General features: G+C 39.3%; 1 protein-coding gene across 2 annotated transcripts in view; it reads left to right on the plus strand.

The window, feature by feature from the left end:
• Positions 1-7,557: 7,557 nt before the first annotated feature.
• The window catches only part of LOC143362635 (uncharacterized), a 114,467-nt gene continuing 109,167 nt past the window's right edge, over positions 7,558-12,857 (plus strand). For both annotated transcript variants that reach the window (XM_076802981.1, XM_076802980.1), the window contains exon 1: positions 7,558-8,056. In XM_076802981.1, coding sequence (XP_076659096.1) covers positions 7,960-8,056 — 97 coding nt within the window. In that variant the 5' untranslated portion in view covers positions 7,558-7,959. The remainder of the gene's footprint in view (positions 8,057-12,857) is intronic.

Here is a 12,857-nt window from a genome sequence, read left to right on the forward strand (position 1 = left end):
ATAAATGTTCGAAATGTTGACCATCCTCATTTATGCAATGTTGCAATCTTTTAATAAATGATCTGTAGGCATTGTCGATTTCCTGAGACGTAATTGAAGCACATGCTGCAGTAATCCTTTGCCGCATATTCTCTGGCATTGTGGGTTTATCTTTGTACACAATACATTTTATCTTGCCCCATAGATAAAAGTCCAATGGTGTCAGATCCGGAGAACGGGCTGGCCATGGAATTGGTCCTCGTCGCCCAATCCAGCGTCCAGGATATTTCGTATTTAGCACCGTTCTAGCAACTTCAGAATAATGCGCTGGACAACCACGACGGAAAATGCGTGTAACGAAGGACAAATACGATTCACAAATTTTTCACGATACAAACGTACTGCTTGCCTCAAAGATTGATGGCTTTAACGCATTATAACGCATTGTTATCACTTTCACGTTTCGAACTCGAATAATGCAGAAGGAACAACGTACTTATTCTAACCGATTAACCTTCTGTTAACGATCTCAATGATACATACTCTAACATAAACATACGCTGTTTACTATGAAAACTATTTCGAACATTTATTATGATATGTAAAGGTCAACCCGACGTAAACAACGCGCAATCTTTGCTGAAACACGTAAGTTGTAAACTTCCACATTTCATCCGCTTCGCATTATTCTTGCTCAAGGTCATTTTAAGGTCAAAAAAGGTGGTATCCACAAAATTCAGTTTTTTATTGTCTATCATGCTATCGTAAAAAAATATACTATTCCATTTAAAAAAACATCGGTGACCTTGATATTTCATTAAAAAACACGAGATAAAAAATTTTTTTCTTCACCATTATATTGCCCCCTGCAATAGTGTCACTTTGTCCTCTGAAGTTTTCTGATAGGACTGTAAATACGAAAGATATTTAGGTATCCTTAAGGAAGGATTCACGTGTAAACGGGAAAGGAGAAACCAATTTTCGAGGAATATTTATTCAAAATCTATTTATTAAACAGATCTATAGCTTTGTTTTGTCAGAGTTCACTATTTGTGGGAGTAAAAAAATGAAAAAGACTATAAAATTATGTATAATATATACACATAATTAACGTCAATAAAAATCAACGGACTCGCAACACCTCGCCCCTCGACGCAAAACCACTCCGAATCTTTCGCCTTTTCTCTCGCACCACCGCAACTTCTCGGGGAGCCATGGGGGATGTTCTCCGGGAACTAAATAAAATAGACTAGACCAGAATTTCTCAACCTTTAAATATGGTCCAAATTATGCCGTATTTAGACTCATTTTAATCAGAAAAATCTCACAAATACGTTGCCAAAAATTCTGTAAAAAGAATGAAAAATAAAAACTTTTCTATTTGCATTGACATCGTAATCGATAATCAGCGCGTAAACGAGTGCACGTGCACTTCACCAAATTTCCATGTTAATCTTCCAGAAAACGGAGCCTCAGCCGAAAAAGGTTTATACGTTTTTTCACTTATTTTTACATGTAGTAACACGTAGTACACGTTTCGGTTGAGCGATCGGGCAGAAAAAAGATAAAATTGGTTTTGGGCTTGCATTCAATGCCGCCAAAAACCCATTATCCTCTGATTATACGTCCGGTATTATTCAATCGACAACATCACAATCATTTATGTTCAATTTGCTTACAAAACATTCCTGTCGTGGTGGCCGCATAATACGAAAATATGCAATAAAACGGCAAATTTTTTATATATCCAATTGCATTCGTCTAAACCATGTAACCATTATAAGTAAGAATCTCAATATAAGAAATAAAAATAGAACCGTAAGTGTGGGGATATTTGCACCCAGTGTTGAAAAGGTATGACCTACATATAAACATTACAAGTAATATACAAGATTTCAAAGAGATACTTCAAGTGGGTTGGGATTAGTGAGGTGAGGGAGTGGAAAGACCGACTCACCATCCCCTCCCCTCAGTACGCCCCCCGCAAAGGGGCCGTTAAGGTTGTGGGAACGGGCGACCAGAAGCCACCCATGAAGGGGGATTTGAAGACGGGCCACCAAACATCGTCTTGGAGACCCTCGGGACCCAGGAGCTATCCTGGAAGAGGAGCCTGATTATACAGGTCCCCGGACCCGAAGGGGCCCCCAAGGCAGATGCCCTGGCGGCACGTATGAGCGAAGTGCTCGGGAGGATGGATGTCCGATTCTCCAGGCACGTAGAAAGGCGGAATTCCGTCTACGGGGCCTGGATGACTTGGCCACCGCCCCAGAAAAGGTGGAGGTGCCAGGCCGCGGCTGACAAGTACCTACCAAAGGAGGTGAAAGCGGGGGACGTCAAGTTCTCCCCCTCGGGGTTGGGCATTATATAGGCTCAATGTTCGGCGTGCCCCCGGGAGAGGGGGGCGGAGTAGAGTTGACGCGGGGGGACTCCTCGCGTCATGATGTGCCCCCATCATTGCGGGCGGTGGATTCGGGGGCTCGGGGTGTGAGCTGACCCTGGCCCCCGGGGGAGCATAGCTCCCCCGTGTTGTGACAACACTATAGCTCCCCCTTGTGGGTGAGGGGGTGGGTGTCGGTCCGCCCCTCTCCCATAGGGGAGGGGGATTCGTGGGAGGTTGGGTAGGAAGGGTCGGGGCGTGCCGGATCGCGCCTCCGACGGCCCTTCCTTCCGGTGGCGGCGTCTTCTTGCCTCGGCCGGGACTGGTTCCTTCGGGACACCGGCCCGAGCGGGGTACGAAGACTCCGGGAGCTGTGGGTGGACCCAGCTGGGGCTCGGGAAGCCCAATCCGAAGGCTCCAGGGATGGGGACACCGGGCGGGTCCCTCCGGCCAGGGTCTTATAGCGTAGGCAATGGGGGAGGCTAACCCCCTCCCTTGGGTAGTATGTTAGCTGGGAGGTGTCCTGTTGAGTACTCGCGTGATCCAGGCACCTCCCCTTTAGCTTAGGTGGGCGTGGGTTTTTAGTGGGTAGTCTTTGGGGATCCCCCTCAGAGACAGTCCCACATAACCCCGGCTTTCTCCAGGGAGCCGCGGTATGCGAAAAGCATTTTCCCACGGAAAAGAAAAGGAAAAGGCTCAATGTTTGGCCGCGGCCGCACGAGTCATCGCGGATGCCGAGAATTTAAAGGTGGGCTACCGTACAGGTCGAAGTGTTGGCTGCCCGCCCGATGTAGGTGCTTCCGTTGCGTCGCCGTTGGGCGTATGAGGCAGCGGTGCACGAGCACGATTGGTCGGAGCGGGCAATGCTACAAATGCGCTAGCTCAACCCACCGCGTGAGTGAATGCTCGGCGACCCCACGGTGCCCTATTTGCACCGTACTGAGGAAGCCAACCGAGCATAAGGTGAGGAGCAGCGGTTGTCTGCCCCCAAAGAAGATCCGCAACATGACGTTGGGGTGTGTAGCCCCGTCCCGACCTGCGGAATCGATGGCGGGGGTGGAGGTTACAAGCCCAGGTATTGCCCCTTACCTAGCCGGTCCAATGTTGGTCTTCTTGATGTGGGGAAACCTCGGGACCAACACCCGAGGTGTGGCCCTAATGTATTGGACCGAGAGGCTGGAACTTCGGTTACTACATACTCGTTATTACATACTCGGTCTTACGTCCTTGTGCTATCACTTGTTACGTTCGGAGAACAGATTCCGTTCAACTTTCTCACTGGAATCTATTCAAGATCGTCTCTGGCAGGAAGTGCCCTAGATAACGTCTCTGTTTAACCCTTTTAACAAAGACCAAACTGTGGCCCGATTTAATTGAAAACAACCTTACGGACCACCCCATTCGTTTCGAGGGCATATGAACCGTTTGCACTTTCACTGTTTTCGGTTAGTAATTATGCAGTCACGTATAGAGTCATGTTGTGTCGCACTCCTAAGAGTCAATTCTAGTGAGATCGGCGCTAAAGTTCACTTTCGAATGAATTTAACCTAATAGTCCGGCATTAGTTCTATTTTGGTATTTAATAATTACTCTTAGAGCCCGCATTGTCAGTGCGTCAACTCCGAGCGTCTCTGGGTAACCATATTTTTATTGTATACTTATAATCAATTTAACCAACCTAGTGGCGCCCCAATTTCGCATTGAGTTCGTCCACGAAAACTATCTCATCCTAGTGGCTCCTCGATTTCGCATCAGGTTCGTCCGCATCCTGCAGCTCCTTGATTTCGCATCAGGTTCGTGTGCGTTAGACTCCGTTCCTAGAGGCTCCCTGACTTCGCGTCAGATTCGTCCTCGACGTCGATAATCCTAACGGGTCCTTGATTTCGCATCAGATTCGTCCTCGACGTCGATAATCCTAACGGCTCCCTGATTTCGCATCAGGTTTGTCCGCGTACCTAACTAACCAACTGAAACCGTAATTCAAGGGTGTTATTACTCGCCGTATGCATTATTCGCCAGCCTCTCCTAGCGGATCCGCTCAGTAGAGAACAATATGTTGGCGCCCTAACCTGTGAAAAACGCTTGAAATCGGCCACACGTGTGTAACTTTTGAACCAGCAAACACCGGCCATTAAAACTTTGAATTTTTCGCATTTTCTCGACAAAATCTACACGACTGTATAAAAAAAAGTGCAAAATGTGTAGTCCCAGAAAGTGAAGTTCAGCGTTTTGTATTTAATTACTGTTCAATAACAGGTTATTCTAGAAAATACTAGTAAATCAAATAACCTCTCAAAGATAGCCGCTCTACATACCAATATGGTGACGCGCTTACCTTTCAGAAACGCTTAAAATCCGTCAACTTTACGCGCGTATAACGTTTGAACCGGTGAATTTCTTGTTTGAATGTGATTGTTAATGTTTAGCCCACATTTTTTTAACGCGTCTCACGTTCTTCGTATTAGTGTCTACATCAATACTGTGCGCAATTTGTCTCGCAGTCTCCTTCGAATTTGATGTCGTTTTCATTATTGCCCGTTTCTCGTGAGTAGATCTGTGAACGTTTGGAAAAACTTTTTTCTATAATTTTCTGAATCTTTCAATAATATCTATCATAACGTTACGACTTTTGTTGGTGACATCTGATATTTGTGTCATTGAATATTGTTCATTTTTTAGTTTTGATATGATGTACATACAGTGAATCACAGTGATATTCAGACACTTATAAAAGGGCGATAACATTTTTAATATTGGATCATACGATTTTGATGTTTTTTAGAAGTTAGAACAATTAGTTTACTACATGACATGAAAAAAATTTTTGAAAAAATTGCAATTGTTTAGAATGATGAAGAAAATACTAAAAATGGTATTTTACAACTTCTTTATGTGAGCCTATGTTGAAAATTTTAAAATACGTTTTGTACATCTGTATTAATTATACATATTCTGAAAATTTCATCAAAATCGATCAACGTTGCAATGAGCTACAAATATTTAAAAATGGTGAGAATTGCAGTTTTTCACGTTTTTCGTTCTGTTTTTCTGACTGTAATAAATCTAATTGTAGGATCCTTACATCTTTTAATGCCTGTTGCTTTGAAATTTTCAGAATGTACAGTCGGCCACGAAAATATTCGGACATCACTATAGTTTTGACTATTATAGTCCGTACTTCAGAAATTTATGCAATAAAAATAAAAAGAGGTTTCATGTATGTTACTATGCAGTGTATAGTTAACAAAAACATAAGAGATATTTATTTACGATAAGTGATTACATAAATAATAAAAGAAAAATGGAAAGTACGCTCGGTTTCATGTCACGAAAATATTCGGACACTTGCTATACTTCTCAAGTTACCAGGTTCCAGGAACTGACTGAAACAATGTTTGTAAACATATCATTCATACTATGTACAGAATATGTTAGAGATCGAATATTTGTCAGTCTTGCTCAAAATTTGTGCGAAATGGATCGGAAAAGTAAGAACACGTCATTTGATATGCGACAATTAGTAATTTTTCATCGGGAAAAGGGGAAATCGATTCGCAAAATTGCAAATTTATTAAATGTTAGTAACAGCACGGTATGCGATATTGTGCGAAGTTACGATCCTCAATACTCGTGATAAACGCTCCATAATTAGGAGAATCAAATGTGATCCTCGGATAAGCGCTCCAAAGTTAGCAGCTGAATTAAATAATGACCGTGGAATATCAGTGCATCCGGAAAACATAAGAAGAGTTTTACGATCAGAGGGCTATAATGGAAGAATAGCTCGAAAAAAGCCGTATATTAACGCGAACAACAGGATGAAGAGACTAAATTTTGCAAAAAACTATATTTCAAAGGAAAGTCAGTGGTGAGAAGACGTAATTTTCGCGGACGAGTCCAACTTCAATATTTATGGAAGCGATGGAAGAATTAGAGTATGGCGGAAATCAAAAGAAGAATTAAATCCGAGACATTTGCAGCCGACTGTGAAACACGGTGGTGGGTCTGTGATGGTGTGGGGCTGTATTTCGGCCCATGGAGTAGGCGAATTAGTTTTTATCGACGACATCCTCGATAAAAATAAGTATCTGCACATTTTGCAAAACAATTAAAAAAAAAGTGCTGATAATATGGGACTTCAAAGTGAGATAAAATTTTATTAGGATAACGACCCAAAGCACAAATTGCGTATTGTGCAAGAATTCTTATTATACACTTGCAAGAATGTCCTCCACCCACCACAGCAATCGCCAGATTTGAATCCCATTGAAAATTTATGGGATGAATTAGATCGCCGAATTCGAACAACTCCCATAAACAATAAGAATGAACTAAAAGACGTCTGCAAGAAGAATGGCTACGTATTGGGCAAGATTATTTAAAAAGAATAATTTCTAATATGCCAATGTGATTACGGCACGTCATAAAACATATGGGATATCCAACAAAATATTAATTTATAAAAACAAGATTTATATATAGTGTTATAAACTTAGATTTGATAGTGTCCGAATATTTTCGTGACATGAAAATGAGCGTACTGTCCACTTCTCTTTTATTATTTATGTAATCACTTATCGTAAATAAATATCTCTTATGTTTTTGTTAACTACATACTGCATAGTAACATACGTGAAACCTCTTTTTGTTCTTATTGCATAAATTTCTGAAGTACGGACTATAATATTAAAAAATATAGTGGTGTCCGAATATTTTCGTGACCGACTGTATGTAATTGATGCAAATCTACAAAATGTATTTTTTAAATTGCCAATTGCAAATTGTAAATAAAAATAGTGACTGTATTATATTATTCTGTTTTTTGTAAAGTTCGCTTTAATAAAGATTGTTTGGTTTTTATGTATGATGAATTATGTATAATGAATCAGGAAGTTTTTGTGTTTATACTCTGAAAAAAAAGATTTCATTATAATTAATGGAACCCAGTGGATTATACATTTTTTATATGTTCCATTTAATTGTCCGGGGCTACCCGCCTTTCTCTTACGTGAAACAGTGTGGGGCCACTAACGTAAAATCATTGCCGAACCCGGACCTTGGAGGTTTTCCAAGTCCCTCAAATTTGAGCGTCACAAAGAGACATATGAATATTCGTGCATGTATGTATGTATGTATCTTTCTAGTTGGCGAGAGGCAACGTTGGCCGCAGGAAAGAGAGGGAAAGAGGGACACACAGTGGAGGAGGGGGCTCGAGGGGGAAAGGAAAAGATCTCGATGGCCTCGGCGTGCCAGCTCTGCCTCGCGAGGAGCACACCATCGAGTGAAAGTGGGATTTTGCTTTCTAGCTGTGGCCAGTGACAAACGCGTCGTCCTCGCTAGCATTTCGCATCCTTTCGTTTAGTTTCGTATTGTTTCTTCTACGGCGACGATGTTTCCGTGCGTCGTTCATTCATAGCCATCGACGCGACGACAAGCTAGTCAAGTCGGGATATCAAGTACCCGCTCGAAATCAACGACGGTGAACGATGACAGTGTTGTTCTGACAGCTCGGGCGAACTGCCTCAAGATCTTGTCGTTTACAAGAAGTGCCGTTTCACCGATAGTACGCGCGTGTGCTGGCTTCGGACAGTGCCGCAGGAAAAATGTCGAGGCGCAAAGGGACCGACAGCTGGTCCAACAGACCAATTCTAACTTGTTTCATCCTTTTATGCTGTTTTCTCGTGGTCGGCTGTCAACAAGGTACGTTTCAGCAAATGTACCCGCGCTACTCGGGCACTTTCATGCCCCACTTTGCCCACGTACCTCCAGTATTGCCAAGAAGAAACGGCGACATTCCCATCTACGTGTGCAACAATATTCTGCGGTCACGGTGTCTGACGCACGTGTGACGTCTTATGTCTGTGTCTTGTCTTGTAATTTCTTCGGATTTTCCAAAGTAGGGCACATAGTATAAAATATCAAAAACCGCTATTTTTTACCTTTTCCATGCCCGTGCAAGTACCATGTTCATATGATTCATATAATTAATTTCTTGGATGGATATTATATCGAATTCTAAATAACATGCATGGATTTCCATGAAAGAGTTCTTACCCCTCTGCTGTATTTGTCTTCGTCGCTGTCATCATTGAGTACGGTTTTTGATTTTTTTAACTATGTGCCATCACTTTGAAAACTCTGAAAAAATTATATGTTAACAACCATAATGAGATGCTAAAATTGTAAGAATATAAACTTCGTTTCTCATAACTTCTACAAGAAATCGGCATTTCGAAAGTTTTCCTATTTTTTAAAATTCGATTTCGAAACTAAAAATTCCGGAAAAATTCATAGATGTGCATTCTAATAGCTAAGATATGCCCGATTTTTTCAGAATTTTCAATTGAAGAGGATAAGAGAAATTATGGAAAAACCTGATTTTATTTCGATAAGCTATCGAATGATTTATTGCAAATTCAATTTGATTTGGGGGGACTTTTGACTTCCTTATCCGGCTACACCCTTTCATATAGAAATTTAAATGTGTCACCTACGGAATTAAGTCAGCATCAAGATATTGCCATAAGTAGACTACGGATTTTTATGCAATTTTCAGTTTTTGTAGACAAATATTAAGAAAGTGGAACTATGTAAAATCTTATTTTTATAGTGGCCTTTGTAGATCTTAAATAGATAAAAATCGTACAAAATTCTGTCGAATTTTATATTCTAGCATTTTTTAAATATTTCTCGAACCATAAATGTATAAAGAAGCGCAGTCTAGTCATAAGCATTATACTCAACTTTTTCAGATTTTTTGCTTTGGTGCGCCGTAGTTAAAAAAATAAAAACCAATTCTTACGACGTTTTTTCAAAGTTACACTGATGTTTTTGCAACGGAAACATCGAGAAAAGTTCCCTAATATGAGGCTCAATACCTGTAATATGTCAGATTTTTTCCAGAATTTGTTATTGTGATTGAAATGGGGAAGACGGGAGAAAAATTGGTTTTTTAATTTTTCCCTCTAACTACCCCTTACTGAAATATAGCAGAAAGTTTGCTTTCTTGGTAGGCTATCGAATGGTTCATGTCTGAATAAAATCAGCCGGGGAGCAATTTTGACCCCAAAAACTCGGTCAGAGCCTTTCTCCTCCCTATCCGACCCAATGTTGTACAATGTCGATATTTCTTGTATTCAAAGCCAGAATATAAGTAAACGCTTAAACGCTGAAATCTCCTACTTAAATCTCTTATTGGGAGATTCTGCATTATGGAAGCAAAAAAAATTGTGGGAGACCGTTAACATTATCAGAACGAGATAAAAGGGCTATTATTCGTATTGCTTCGAACTCAATATTGAGATCACGTGCAATTGCTAAAAAAACAGGCATCACTGCAAATGTCCAAGGTGTTCGGCGTGTTCTTCAGACGTGTAAGTTTATTCAAAGATTGAAAATGAAGTAAAAACCTCCGTTAACAAAACATAAGGAGCAGCGATTAACATTTGCAAAAGAACTTATTCACTGGAAGAAGAAATGAAGACGTATTTTATTTACGGACGAAAAGAAGTTCAATATGGACGGCCCAGATGCATTTTCATTCTATTATCACGACTTAAGAAGAAAGAATTGTAAAAAAACGAAGAAAAATGGGTGGGGGTGGTGTGATGATCTGGGCCGGAATTGGATACAAAGGTAAAACAGATGTACAGTTTCTTGAAGGAAAAATGAATAGTCAGAAATATATAAATCTAATCTTGCAACAAATTAACGAACATGCACAACGAATTACCAAAGGCAAATTTATTGCAAATTTTCAACACCGAGCTAAAATCGTAGAACAATTTTTTCAAAGAGAAAATGTATCAGTTATACCATGGCCTGTACAGTCCCTGCACCTGAATATTATTGAAAATTGTTGGGAGAACTCGTACGAGCTGTATATAAGAATGGAAAAAAGTACAATAATATTCAACAATTAAAAGAAGCTATTAAGGTAAAATGGGGTAATTTGTCGCAAGATACAATTAAAAAGTTATATAAATCCTTACTAAATCAGACGCTCGAAGTAGTAGAAAATAAAGGCGGATACACCCATTATTAATTTGCTGTTAATTATTATGTAACTTTCTTATTTGTGAAAATATATGTATAAATTTTGTAAGTGCGCTATCATTTCGCCCTCAGCATTTGTATATTTCTTCTACTTGCTCAAAAAGCTAGCGAGGTCAACCTTATTTACAAAGAGGTTTCGTCTCTGTGCATCATAACGATTATGATATTATGTGCTGCATACAAAAATTCTAAATGATCTTGGAGAAATTAAAAATAGCACGCATGTGCTATCATTTTTTCCGGAACTGTACATACATACGAAGCCTTTAAAAATAGCATTTCATAATCCAGCATTTAGCTTTTTTTGAACAAATTTTTTTAAACATATTTTTTAGGGTATTTGACTAGACTCATTGTTCTTCGTACCGAAATTCAATTTAACAGCGTCCAATTGAAATAAATTACTAAGAGTTGAATAGCTCAATGATCTCTGAAATTCTCAGTCAAAGTGGACTCAATACTTAACAATACTGGTTTTAATACATGGTTATTTTAGATTATATTAGCACAGTTAGTTTTTGTTGATTTGAAAGTTACTTTTGTCCAGCTAAAAAGGCCATTCGTCACAATGTGGGCACCGACGAGATATATATAAAGACTGCCAGCCCCCGTGTTAAACTGCGAGTCTCAAAGTGGGTCCCAGGTGGGTACTGGGAGCGGTCGGTAACGGCCCCAATGTCGAGATACTCTCGTCGGTTGTGGAACTAAGAACGTGGAACTATCACTGATCTCAAATACCAACATCGCTAAACATGCCGCGCTCGCTACCTAAATAGAACATTTGCTCGTGAATTACGGAAAAAACGTCAGTGATAGAGGAAATAAATAAACGTATAATGCGTAGAATGAAAATAATTATCTTTTATTGTATAATTTCATTACACTCTTATTGCCTTCTTATTTTCCATATTGTTCACCATTGTAATCATTATTTTATAATCGATAACTTATAGGTGTAATTAGTTAATTTGGAACTTCTTGCGATATTTATAAAATAATGATTATTCAACAAAATATATTCTGTAATAGTTATAGAATAAAAAAAAAGAATAAATACAATATTCAAGTAATTACAAAATTCAATCGTTCTTATTGTGATCCGTAGTAAAAAACAGAAAATTAATTTTTTTACTTATTTAACCGATAATACCACTTCTAATGCTGGACTGCAATTATTCAAGTAGAGGTAGTAACGAAATGAAAGTGTTAAGTAATGAAACTAACTTTCGACGGATCATATCCATATAATGCTATTTGGTGGCAGTATTATTGATAATTGTAGATACAAACGCACAGATACACAGATTCTTATATCTTGCAATGCACGTTGTTTTTTCTCCGTCAACTGATTTCGATGAAATTTTCAGTTTGTGTATCACTAACATAGAGGAAAAGACACATATTTTAAATTTTTATTGCGAATTTAAATAAAAAAGTTTTGAAAAGTGTCAAAGTCATTTTAAGTTTTATTTATAATTGTATTGTTTGCTATTTTTTATACCTTATATTGTAGTATTGTTTCTTTACATTTTATATTTTTTATATTTTATGAGCAATAAACATTATGTATAATCAATAATTGTATTGTTAGTAGGCAGGATTTGAACCCCGGCTGTCCGGCTAAAAACTTCACACGCTACAGTCCCACAAAACTGAATCTTGTTTAATAATTGTATTGTTAAATTTCATTTTCTGTCAGTAATTGTCAATACATATACAATACATTAGTAACCACATCTAGACTTTTGCCCGAAATTCGGCAATTTGTCCGCACTGTGCAACGCGGCGAAAAGCGAGCAGTCGAACTCGAGGCGAGAAGGACTCTCCGCGTCTCTTTCTTTTCATACGCTGTCGTTCTTCGTGTCCGAAACTTCAATCGTTCATTCCACAAGTAAATATCATCGGAATTATAGCACATTTGGTTTCATTTTAATCAGAAAAATACCACGAATATGTTGGTAAAAGTTTCATAAAAAAATAACGAAAGATAAAGAAGTTTTGTAATTGGATTAGTAGTGGTCTTCTGGTCTCACACCGATATAGCCGACAATGTGCGGCCCACTCCTCGGCGATGACACGACGGTTCTCGAGTTTCGCTGTCCGCTTCTCCGTGCAACATTATATCGGAGACGGATATTCACTCCGTTTGAATGCCAGTGATTTTGGTGTGCCATAGGCAGAGTTGGGCATTATTTAGATAAAAAATTATTTAAATGCCGATTCGAATAAAGGATACTTTATCTTTATTCGTTATTCGAAGGTTCGAATAAAAAAAGTATCTTTATTCGACGAGTATCGGATAAATAATTTTATTCGACGAGAATTTATCCGACGAAAAAAGTGTTAGAAAAATCGAAGTAAGCAAACGGTCGAGGCAGGCCATGTGGTTTTTGTCAGCGCGTTGCCCTTTCCCAAGGGAAAGTCCTTTAGCTTGGAGGTGTCATAA

This window comes from Halictus rubicundus, chromosome 17 (assembly GCF_050948215.1).
Source record: "Halictus rubicundus isolate RS-2024b chromosome 17, iyHalRubi1_principal, whole genome shotgun sequence".
NCBI classification, from domain to species: Eukaryota; Metazoa; Arthropoda; class Insecta; order Hymenoptera; family Halictidae; genus Halictus; species Halictus rubicundus.